The 13,225-nt window shown below is 46.6% G+C and overlaps 1 protein-coding gene across 3 annotated transcripts; it reads right to left on the bottom strand.

The window, feature by feature from the left end:
• Positions 1–2,023: 2,023 nt before the first annotated feature.
• Positions 2,024–12,529, bottom strand: LOC124128033. 3 transcript variants are annotated; one of them, XM_046491454.2, is made up of 2 exons: positions 12,394–12,529; positions 2,024–4,365 (listed from the first exon to the last, which is right to left on the bottom strand). In XM_046491454.2, exon 2 carries the CDS (start codon positions 4,340–4,342, stop codon positions 3,404–3,406), a length of 939 nt encoding a protein of 312 aa, XP_046347410.1. In that variant the 5' UTR covers positions 4,343–4,365; positions 12,394–12,529; the 3' UTR covers positions 2,024–3,403. The 3 variants fall into 3 exon arrangements, with proteins under 3 accessions (XP_046347410.1, XP_048255754.1, XP_046347409.1); XM_048399797.1 differs by lacking the exon at positions 12,394–12,529 and adding an exon at positions 11,177–11,482; XM_046491453.2 differs by lacking the exon at positions 12,394–12,529 and adding an exon at positions 11,029–11,478.
• Positions 12,530–13,225: the final 696 nt, after the last annotated feature.

Here is a 13,225-nt window from a genome sequence, read left to right as displayed (position 1 = left end):
TACCTTTTTCATCTAAGAAGAAGGTCACATGAATATCTGAAAGCTTCAGAACTGTACATCAAAACAGAGAAGTAGAAGTAGCGTACTGTAAAAATGAAGGGGTGATTTGAGCACAACGGGGAGTGATCTTAGCCTAGAGTGAGCGTTTTGGGCCTGGTAGAGGGGAGTTACCTGAGCCAAGGCTGAAACACCCCAGAGTGATCTTAGCCTAGAGTGAGTGTGTTGGGCCTTGTAGAGGGGAGTTACCTGAGCCTAGGCCCAAGACACTCTAGAGTGATCTCAGCCTAGAGTGAGTGTTTTGCGCCTGGTAGAGGGGAGTTACCTGAGCCTAGGCCCAAGACACTCTAGAGTGATCTCAGCCTAGAGTGAGTGTTTTAAAGGGCCTGGTAGAGGGGAGTTACCTAGAGTGATCTCAGCCAATGCTCAAATCACTATTGAGTTAATTTTTCAAGGATTGATTTCAGCCTGCTGCCCCGGCACTACAATGGCTAGACAAAATGCACCACCAGATCGTGCTGGAATCCCATGATAAGTCAATATGATGTGCACATCTCTATGTTACATCTTGGAGAGTTACACTGGTCTCTCACGCCTATATTTAAGTACCGTCAGAAAATTTACCTTTACACATCAACAAACTTATGTTTTTAAACATTTTTCTACCGCAAAATGTAAAATATAATTGAACGCTTAACACATTCTCCCTCGCGCCCCTGGTTTGTTACGTAATATGTTCATGTACGCATACATCTTCTCCGTTTGGATTTGTAAATGTTCGTGAGTGGTAACAAGAAGCAGATTATATGAACATATTCCATGATATAACGGATGGTTATATAACCACCGCGGGGAGCCGCTTCTATTGGTTGTCGCCATTGGGTGACATCGTTGATTGTGAGTCATCGTAGTACCACGACGAAATGGAAGGCTGCTTATTATGCCAACCACTGATTTATGTAGCCGTGATATATCTGGCATATTACTGACTGCTGTATTGAAACAGCAAGCAAACAAACGAATCTGTTTATACAATTTGAGCAAGTTATGTTTTGTCATAATCACATGGAAGCAAATAACAAACTATACTTACTTCGACCTGCCCAAATCATTACACTTCTTGAATGAATGAACGGCAAGCTTATTTCAGAGCACCCAAAAACATTGTTAGTCTTTGTTTTCGAGTATCGCCACACTTCCTTACAATCCCTCTGAGAAAAACTCTTTTGTAATGCTAATGCAATGATAGTGCCCATTTGCTGTACCAGATAAATACAAAGAGAAATTTTTAAAACTAAAAAACAGGGCACTTGGATCAGCACTGTAATTGACTACTCAGTAACAGAAAAGATCTTGAATATGAAGCAATGGGAACTGATGTTTCATGTTGTAAACTAATATGCAATGCTGACCATACATATGGGTCATACAATGTCACTTCTAAATTCTCTTGTCGAAGAAGGTATTCTCAACTCCGTGTTATATTTGTATTCAAATGGGCCCAGGGGCCTTCATATAAAGATGTTTGATTGAACTCTTGCACATGGTAACCAAACACGGCAAGTTTTCCTTGAATGTGCCTTTCAATACATCTCAAGGTCAGTGATTAGTTAGTAAGACACTCACAACAGCAATGCAGTTTCAACGGACACTTCTTGTTAGACACTGATCTTCGATATAATAGACTACAATCTTAATCATGATAACGAGCACATAGCATGACGTGCTTTTACGATAGACAAGCGCAACGCCGTGTTAGTAAATACTGGCCTTTTATATTTGCACACGTATCCGCAAATGCCGTTTTTGACCGTTAGCTTCCTCCATGATATGATAAATGGGTGTACCTTCAGCCCAGACATATATGGTGGTCGCGTGCTTGTGCGAGACTCCCATGGTCACTGTTATCAGCTGATAACATGTGATCCCCATCTCGTTAAAGCATAACCTTCTTCAAATCTGTCAGAATATTAAGCTTTAGGATATAGTATGGATGCCTCTTAATTCAAAATGTTGAACATGTGATAGTAATACAGATATCCTTATTTATTAAAGCATCCACTTCCAAATACCAGATTGTTGTTTCAAGCTCCCAAATGTTGATGTGTAGTAGCGGGCATGGCTCCGGTTAGGGCAGCAAAGGCTACTGGGGCGTGAGTTGACAGCTGGACTTTATTTCATGTGCAATGCACATACGCTAGTATGTGTGGCAATGAGCTGGCAACTATGTTTACGATGGTCAGAGCACAGGCAACGTAACATCGATTGCCATATTCTTATAGAGATCCTGAGCACGGAATATTAACCATTCGCTGATTCGAATACAAGGATAGAAACACTTGATACTTTCAAATGGAACTGACCAACTGATTTAGCAAACTCAGCTAAAACAAGTTTAAGTGTAAGTTTAATAACATAAGTCTGCTGCAACAAGACTTGACTATTTCGGATGAAATCTAAAGGTATTTCGTCATTTGTTACGAGGTGATTTCGATATTGAAACGCAAAGGCTATACCAGAAATTAGGACGTTGATGACTAAATTGTAAAATCAGTAAATGACCACACATGATCAATGAATAAATAAAACATTATTTCACACATACAGTTTAAGGTTTACAATCACAAAAGGCAATACAATGGGCCAAGTTTGTGACAGCAGTAATAAGTTACAAGCCCTATGTCAAGCCCTCATGGTAGTCCAGAATATTTCACTGTTCCACTGTTTCACTCGGTACTTGAATCCAGAATAGAGGAAGCCGGCAGGAATTCGATGTTTCCAGATATATATCCACAAACCAAGAAGATATTACACAAGTCAGGTCGTAAAAGGGGACGGTAACTCCGATGTCAGTCGCTGAAATCTGACCACGACAACTCTCGATATTTTACCAGCGCTTCAACCATTTTATGTCACCGACAATCACTACAAATAACTTACAACAATCTCTACTGTCCCATGACACTATGTATAAAACATAGAGGTATTGGTTGGTAAAAACAGTCGAAAGTAATGGTAACAAATACATGTAATGCTTAATAAATTTACAAATAAACTTTTTATTGAATATTTCACATATATGAATATTGTAAACTAAATTGATGTCCATGTTAATGCTGAAAGACAGAAATATTGAACATAACAAAAGCTAATGCGATATTAGTGTGACCCCTAGCTGTCAATACTAGGTGTGAGCCACCCTGACAACATCACAGTAATGTTAACGTAATATAGAAATAATGATAGATTTTCAAATGAAATGACAATATGAAGTGTGGGATTTCTGTGAACTCGCGTTATGTTGGTTGAGCAGTTTACACAGCTAACAGGCAGGATCGTTCGATGTTCAAATTGCTGAGAAAGGCAACATATTAAGGGAATCTTCCTTTACAAACCTTGTGTGTCTTCAGAGGTGTGTCATCATATGACTCTCGTCAACATACCTGTACCGTTTATCAGACATACTTCCGTCCCCACTTATCACGCTCCATGTGTACTTCTGTCGACCGGGATTGAATCTAGCAATGCGTGGGTCCTCAAAACCATCATCATCAGCAGCACCGTACATCATATCATTTGGCACTGAAAGATCACTTCCATGACCATCTATGTTCAGTGGCAGATCGATGTTGGATCGCCTCATAACTTCGCTCCGAAAAACTGACGGGGGAACGACAACAGGTTTGTTGATATTATTAACATGATCTGGACTGTTGTCTGTTTCCGGCGTGTCCCGGAAGTGAACAGGTGACGGCTGTCCTCGTTTTGAGTTCAACTCACTAACCCTATCCAAGAAAGTCATTGGGCGAGGTGAGTACCTTCCTAGTGGTGGAGCTTGAGCTGTGATATTGGGCTGCAGTTGTTCAGGTTCACGACTATCAAGCAAAACAGGTTGTGCAGGCGCTGAAGTACGTCGAGGGAAATCAGTCTTGTTTTTGACGCTTCCAGGTTGTGTGGGGTCGTCATGTAATGTTATGTCAGCTATGTTTGGCATGGAAGCATATTGGGAGGATATCACCTCAGGTACCGAGGCCGAAGCAGTAGCCCTTGGTAACCCATACAAAAAGTACAGCGTGTCTCCCATGGGGTATTTAGGTGATGGGGGCATGCCGTATGTGTGTCTAATATGGTATGTCTGTTCCCTTTGCATGTCAGGGTTTTGTATGTAACGCTGGGTGATGCTTTGGGTGTCCATGAAAGAGTTGCATGCCTGTCGCTCAGTGTTTGGACTCGCTTCCTCCAAGCCATGTATCAGCTCCTGGTTGACAGACATCCGCCACAAAGCCCATTTATGTAGTCGGTTCTGTCCCCGTTGAGGATGACTCATTTCGTCCGGTGACGCCATCACATTACCTAGAGACGGTAAACCTGTAAAGCAGACAATTGATTACCATGAGAATGGAAGAACAGTGACAACGATAGGTCAAACAGTCTAACACTAACACACAGACACACAGACACACAGACACGCACAAACACACAGACACACACAAACACACAGACACACAAACACACATCCGTGTTTTAAACAGTATTAAATAAAATGTAAAGGAGAAGCCACTTCTCCAAGGGCTAACTACGGCCCCCTCGGTATGTTCCCCGGGCTAACTACGGCCCCCTCGGTATGTTCCCCGGGCTAACTACTGCCCCCTCGGTATGTTCCCTGGGCTAACTACGGCCCCCTCGGTATGTTCCCCGGGCTTACTACGGCCCCCTCGGTATGTTCCCCGGGCTAACTACGGCCCCCTCGGTATGTTCCCCGGGCTGACTACGGCCCCCTCGGTATGTTCCTCGGGCTAACTACGGCCGCCTCGGTATATTCCTCGGGCTAACTACGGCCGCCTCGGTATATTCCTCGGGCTAACTACGGCCCCCTCGGTATGTTCCCCAGGCTAACTACGACCCCACGGTATGTTCCTCGCGCTAACTACGAACCCCTCGGTATGTTCCTCGGGCTAACTACGGCCCCCTCGGTATGTTCCCCAGGCTAACTACGACCCCACGGTATGTTCCTCGCGCTAACTACGAACCCCTCGGTATGTTCCTCGGGCTAACTACGGCCCCCTCGGTATGTTCCTCGGGCTAACTACGGCCGCCTCGGTATATTCCTCGGGCTAACTGCGGCCGCCTCGGTATATTCCTCGGGCTAACTACTGCCCCCTCGGTATGTTCCCCGGGCTAACTACGGCCGCCTCGGTATGTTCCCCGGGCTAACTACTGCCCCCTCGGTATGTTCCCTGGGCTAACTACGGCCCCCTCGGTATGTTCCCCGGGCTTACTACGACCCCCTCGGTATGTTCCCCGGGCTAACTACGGCCCCCTCGGTATGTTCCCCGGGCTAACTACGGCCGCCTCGGTATGTTCCCCGGGCTAACTACTGCCCCCTCGGTATGTTCCCCGGGCTAACTACGGCCCCCTCGGTATGTTCCCCGGGCTTACTACGGCCCCCTCGGTATGTTCCCCGGGCTAACTACGGCCCCCTCGGTATGTTCCTCGGGCTAACTACGGCCGCCTCGGTATATTCCTCGGGCTAACTACGGCCGCCTCGGTATATTCCTCGGGCTAACTACGGCCCCCTCGGTATGTTCCCCAGGCTAACTACGACCCCACGGTATGTTCCTCGCGCTAACTACGAACCCCTCGGTATGTTCCTCGCGCTAACTACGACCCCACGGTATGTTCCTCGCGCTAACTACGGCCCCCTCGGTATGTTCCCCGGGCTAACTACGGCCCCCTCGGTATGTTCCCCGGGCTAACTACGGCCCCCTCGGTATGTTCCTCGGGCTAACTATGGCTCCCTTGGTATGTTCCCCGGGCTAACTACAGCTCCCTCGGTATGTTCCCAGGGCTAACTACGGCCCCCTTGGTATGTTCCCCGGGCTAACTACGGCCCCCTCGGTATGTTCCCCGGACTAACTACGGCCCCCTTGGTATGTTCCCCGGGCTAACTACGGCCCCCTCGGTATGTTCCTCAGGCTAACTACGGCCCCACGGTATGTTCCCCGCGCTAACTAAGACCCCCTCGGTATGTTCCCCGGGCTAACTAAGGCCCCCTCGGTATGTTCCCCGGGCTAATTACGGCCCCCTCAGTATGTTCCCCGGGCTAACTACGGCCCCCTCGGTATGTTCCCCGGGCTAACTACTGCCCCCTCGGTATGTTCCCCAGGCTAACTACGGCCCCCTCGATATGTTCCTCGGGCTAACTACGGCCGCTTCGGTATGTTCCTCGGGCTAACTACGGCCCCCTCGGTATGTTCCCCGGGCTAACTACTGCCACCTCGGTATGTTCCCCAGGCTAACTACGGCCCCCTCGATATGTTCCTCGGGCTAACTACGGCCGCTTCGGTATGTTCCTCGGGCTAACTACGGCCCCCTCGGTATGTTCCCCAGGCTAACTACTGACCCTACGGTATGTCCCCCGCGCTAGCTACGACCCCCTCGGTATGTTCCCCGGGCTAACTACGGCCCCCTCGGTATGTTCCCCAGGCTAACTACGGCCCTCTCGGTATGTTCCTTGGGCTAACTACAGCTCCCTCGGTATGTTCCCCAGGCTAACTACAGCCCCCTCGGTATGTTCCCCGGGCTAACTACGGCCCCCTCGGTATGTTCATCGGGCTAACTATGGCCGCCTCAGTATTTCCCCGCGTTAACTAAGGCCGCCTCAGTATGTTCCCCGGGCTAACTACGACCCCCTCGGTATGTTCCCCGGGCTAACTACGGATTTTCGGTATGTTCTCCGGGCTAACTACGGCCGCCTCGGTATGTTCCTCGGGCTAACTACGGCCCCCTCGGTATATTCCTCGGGCTAACTGCGGCCGCCTCGGTATATTCCTCGGGCTAACTACGGCCCCCTCGGTATGTTCCCCGGGCTAACTACGGCCGCCTCGGTATGTTCCCCGGGCTAACTACTGCCCCCTCGGTATGTTCCCTGGGCTAACTACGGCCCCCTCGGTATGTTCCCCGGGCTTACTACGACCCCCTCGGTATGTTCCCCGGGCTAACTACGGCCCCCTCGGTATGTTCCCCGGGCTAACTACGGCCCCCTCGGTATGTTCCCCAGGCTAACTACGGCCCCCTCGGTATGTTCCTCGGGCTAACTACGGCCGCCTCAGTATTTCCCCGCGTTAACTAAGGCCGCCTCAGTATGTTCCCCGGGCTAACTACGACCCCCTTGGTATGTTCCCCGGGCTAACTACGGATTTTCGGTATGTTCTCCGGGCTAACTACGGCCGCCTCGGTATGTTCCTCGGGCTAACTACGGCCCCCTCGGTATGTTCCCCAGGCTAACTACTGCCCCCTAGGTATGTTCCCCGGTCTGACTACGCCCCCCTCGGTGTGTTCCTCGGGCTAACTATGGCTCCCTCGGTATGTTCCCCGGGCTAACTACAGCCCCCTCGGTATGTTCCCCGGACTAACTACGGCCCCCTCGGTATGTACCTTGGGCTACCTACAGCTCCCTCGGTATCTTCCCCGGGCTAAATACGGCCCCCTCGGTATGTTCCCTGGACTAACTACGGCCCCCTCGGTATGTTCCCCGGGCTAACTACGGCCGCCTCGGTATGTTCCCCGGGCTAACTACAGCCCTCTCTGTATGTTCCCTTGGCTAACTACGGTCCCCTCGGTATGTTCCTCGGGCTAACTAAGGCCGCCTCGACATGTTCCTGGGGCTAACTATGCCTCCCTCGGTATGTTCCCCGGGCTAACTACGGCCCCCTCGGTATGTTCCTCGGGATAACTACGGATCCCTCGGTATGTTACCCAGGCTAAGTACGGCCGCCTCGGTACGTTCCTCGGGCTAACTACGGCCCCCTTGGTATGTTCCCCGGGCTAACTACTGCCCCCCTCGGTATGTTCCTCGGGCTAACCATGGCCCCCTCGGTATGTTCCTCAGGCTAATTAAGGCCCCCTCGGTATGTTCCTCGGGCTAACTACGGCCCCTTCGGTATGTTCCTCGGGCTAACTACGGCCCCCTCAAAATGTTCCTCGGGCCATCTACGGCCCCCTCAGTATTTCCCCGCGTTAACTAAGGCTGCCTCAGTATGTTCCTTCAACTAACTGCGGCTCCCTCGGTATGTTCCCCGGGCTAACTACGGCCCCCTCGGTATGTTCCTCGGGCTAACTAAGGCCCCCTCGGTATGTTCCCCGGGCTAACTACGGCCCCCTTGGTATGTTCCTCGGGCTAACTACGGCCCCCTTTTCAATGTTCCTCGGGCTAACTACGGCCGCCTCGGTATGTCCCTCGGGCTAACTACGGCCCCCTCGATATGTTCCTCGGGCTAACTACGGCCGCCTCGGTATGTTCCTCGGGCTAACTACGGCCCCCTCGATATGTTCCTCGGGCTAACTACGGCCGCCTCGGTATGTTCCCCGGGCTAACTACGGCCGCCTCGGTATGTTCCCCGGGCTAACTATGGCCGCCTCGGTATGTTCCTCGGGCTAACTACGGCCCCCTCGATATGTTCCTCGGGCTAACTACGGCCCCCTCGGTATGTTCCCCGGGCTAACTACGGCCGCCTCGGTATGTTCCCCGGGCTAACTATGGCCGCCTCGGTATGTTCCTCGGGCTAACTACCCTTAAAGGAGGGTTTACAATCATTGTTAACCAGACAACAAGGGATTACATTTAGACTAATGCGCTCCATAGGGAGTTTTAGAAACCCTTCACGGGGTTACACGAGCACTTAAGAGGTTTATGGTATTATAATGAAATATGTCAGACAAAATTGTTTTTAAATATAACTTTGTATTCCAGACTTGTGTATACATCAACTTGTTCTCGTCGCTATATGGCTGAAATAATACCGATGCAGCGTTAAATAATAACTCACACTCACACTCAAACACACACACACACGTTATTTTTGTGTGTGATTTTCTGATGAATAGTAAATCCGGTTTGGGCACTTGTGCTACCATGCTTGTTAACTATTATTTTTAATTTATCTAGCCCATGCATCACATCTCTATTATGACACAGGGAAGGTGGCATGTCTATTGCAGACAAGTAACATGACTGTATATACATTCGGTACTTGCATTTTAAGCGAGAACCATCAGAAGACATAAGCCCAGTGCAAAGTTACGTGAAGAAATATGGAACGATTTTTTGTACAAGTTCCGAAATTGTATGTCCCACGTGCACCCATAGAAAGGTTCAGACCGAGGACATCCCATTGAACGGGCCGACGGAGAGAAAGGTCGGCCACGACGTTACAAAACGCCAAATATTTCGGTTATTTTTCAATTATATAGTCAAATTGACTGAAAGCTATTTAGAAGTTCAGGGCTTTAAAACATCACAGTAGACTAATTATGTCTAGATGAGAAGCCAAAAGATATTTTAAAATATACTTTTACCTTCACTTTCTTTTGATCCTAACATATTCAATCATTGGGCGAGTAAATAAAGCATAAACATGTTTGGAATTCGGTATCATATTATGATAAATGGAAACAGTAACAGTACATGTCTCTCTCGCACAACTAGTTGGCCAATCGCCATGTTTCAAGTATGTTCTTGATAACCACTGCATTGATCTGTATGCTGTCAATAAAAACCTAACAGAATTCGATTTGCCATAAACAATAACAATCTGTAACCTGACACAATTCGGGCGGAACGCTGCTGAAATAGAGTGAAATAGAGTCCACAAGGATGTAATATACAACCCGGAAGATACACACTATCCCACATTGTGGTGCAGTCGCGTTTTGGTATCTGGGTTGCCACAGCGTTGACGGATACGTATAGTCTAATTGCCAGGTTCGTCTATTTTCGAAGCCGTGTTATGTTTCAGTCACTTTGTAACTGCGCCTAAACCTGTTTTTACCTGCATCTGTGTAGCCCACGTATTTGTGTGACTAACTTTAGCTTCATGTAAGTGGCTATTCACCACACGGTTACCTAAAACATTACCAATGTGACCAGATGCTTCACCTCTACTTGCGTGAGACTATGGAGTTGTCACACACACCTGCATATGTGAGACTTTTATGTAGTTGTCACACACACCTGCATATGTGAGACTTGTATGTAGTTGTCACACACTCACCTGTATATGTGTGAATATGGAGTTGCCACACACACCTGTATATGTGTGAATATGGAGTTGTCACACACTCCTGTATATGTGAGACTATGGAGTTGTCACACACACACCTGTATATGTGAGACTATGGAGTTGTCACACACAACTGTATATGTGAGACTATGGAGTTGTCACACACACATGTATATGTGTGAATATGGAGTTGTCACACACAACCTGTATATATCAGACTTGTATGGAGTTGTCACACACACCTGTATATATAAGACTTGTATGGAGTTGTCACACACACCTGTATATGTGTGAATATGGAGTTGTCACACACACCTGTATATGTGTGAATATTGAGTTGTCACACACAACTGTATATGTGAGACTATGGAGTTGTCACACACAACTGTATATGTGAAACTATGGAGTTGTCACACACACACCTGTATATATCAGACTTGTATGAAGTTGTCACACACACCTGTATATATAAGACTTGTATGGAGTTGTCACACACACCTGTATATGTGAGGCTTTATAGTTGTCACACACACCTGTATATGTGAGGCTATGTAGTTGCCACACACACCTGTATATGTGAGGCTATGTAGTTGCCACACACACCTGTATATGTGAGACTATGTAGTTGTCACACACACCTGTATATGTGAGACTTGTATATAGTTGTCACACACACCTGTATATGTAAGACGTGTATTTAGTTGTCACACACACCTGTATATGTGAGACTTGTATGTAGTTGTCACACACACCTGTATATGTGAGACTTGTATGTAGTTGTCACACACACCTGTATATGTGAGACTTGTATGTAGTTGTCACGCACACCTCTGTATGTGAAATACGGGAGCCCTAGAAACGTGTTTAACAGACAGTGTTATGGGTTTAGGAAACACAGACAACTGAGTACCGATTACCTGTAGATGAGGTAATAATGTATCACTGAAACAATGTAAGTAAATAAACCTACCATTGATTGTACAGTCTCCTTCCTCTCTAGGTGTTTTGGACAGTAACCAAACAGCCCGCTATTTCATTCAAAAAATGTGAGCCCACCAAACTCCTCTTCAGCCTTATGACACTACCTGGAACTATTTCGAGTTTTCAAATACACACACCTCTCATTTTGACGACGTATCTGAGCTCCGCGGCAGCCGGGTTACTGCCTCAATGTCGTGATATTAGTCACCCAGCCACGGGGAGGCGTGTACGTTGAGGGACAGACAAAGCTAGATATGCTTGTCTAAGGCTTTGGCGGTCATTTAACAAACAACAGTAGCGAGGACAAATCGGCCATTGGTTGGAGTCTGGTGAAAACAGTATCCTGCTATACTACGACAAGCCACACATGTGGTGACACATTAATTCAGTAGGACGTTTTCCTGCGGAATACATGGAATAGGAACGGCTTGGTCGATATCATGTTTCAATATTGATACTGCATGCCGCGCACATATTGTAATATATGGAAGCACTGACGTACCATAGGTCATAACAGAATATCATAACACAACGCTGTTATAGTACATGCTATCATAAGGTCACACTAGTCAGGTAGTTGTCATTATGACATCACACTGTTGTAGCAGAGGTCGTCATAACATCCAATGTTATAGTGGAGGCAATTATGTCATCCTGCTGTTGTAGTAGAGGTCATTATAACATTATAATATTACAGAGGAGGTCAGAATAACATTCTAATATTGTATAACACCATAATGTTAGAGTAGAGGCCAATTATAACAGCATGATACAAGTATTATAGAAGAGGTCGCTATAACATCACTATAGTATAATACAGGTCATTATAACATCACGATAGTATAATACCGGTCATTATAGCATCACGATAGTATAATACAGGTCATTATAGCACCACGATAGTATAATACAGGTCATTACAACATCACAATAGTATAATACAGGTCATTATAGCATCACGATAGTATAATACAGGTCATTATAGCATCACAATGGTATAATACAGGTCATTATAGCATCTCGATAGTATAATAAAGGTCATTAAAGCACCATGATAGTATAATAGAGGTCATTATAGCATCACGATAATATAATACAGGTCATTATAACATCACGATAGTATAACACAGGTCATTATAACATCGAGATATTATATGGTAGAAGTAATTAGAACATCATAATGTTATAGTAGAGGTCATCTTGACGCTACTGCAAATGCCTAGTAAATATGTCCTACAAACGAAATGACAGTATTATGTTATGTATAATTATAAGGCAATATGTCAGTCACTGGAACAGCCTGACACAAGTATATAACATTATATCAGTGATTGCAGCGGTAACACATTCCTACCTGCGACGTGTTTCACTTCCAGCTTGACGTATTACCGGGACACGTGCCGCGCGGTGACTCGTGCTTGTCCATTTCGCTGAGTGAGTGACAGTGTGTCCCGCGAGGCGCTTGTTCATGTACACGACAGATGTTGCCCTACGCCATTGATTTTGTGTCGACAACTCAGCTTTGCTTTAACGCCAGATACAGATTTGATTACAACGGTAGAAATTTCAAGTAATATCAGAATAAAATTATCTAGATGACTGATTACAATAATCCAGATGATAATACAACATTGTATATTTTATTAATAGCTACCACACAACACCAGTAGCGTACAGCAGACATACACATACAGGAAGATAGAAAGACTGCCCCTCTACAGAACACACAACACTAACAGCGTACAACAGACATACACATACAGGAAGATAGTAAGACTGCACCTCTACAGAACACACAAACTAACAGCGTACATCAGACTTACACATACAGGAAGATAGTAAGACTGCCCCTCTACAGAACACACAAACTAACAGCGTACAACAGACATACACATACAGGAAAATAGTAAGACTGCACCCTCTACAGAACACACAAACTAATAGCGTACATGAGACATACACATACCGGAAGACAGTAAGACTGCCCCTCTACAGAACACACAACACTAACAGCGTACAGCAGACATACACATACAGGAAGATAGTAAGACTGCCCCTCTACAGAAAACACAACAGTTACTGCGTACAGCAGACATACACATACAGGAAGATAGTAAGACTGCACCTCTACAGAACACACAACAGTTACCGCGTACAGCAGACATACACATACAGGAAGATAGTAA

This window comes from Haliotis rufescens, unplaced genomic scaffold (assembly GCF_023055435.1).
Source record: "Haliotis rufescens isolate VD_foot unplaced genomic scaffold, xgHalRufe1.0.p SCAF_2, whole genome shotgun sequence".
Classification (NCBI taxonomy): Eukaryota; Metazoa; Mollusca; class Gastropoda; order Lepetellida; family Haliotidae; genus Haliotis; species Haliotis rufescens.
This window is presented reverse-complemented; position numbering and strand designations above follow the sequence as displayed.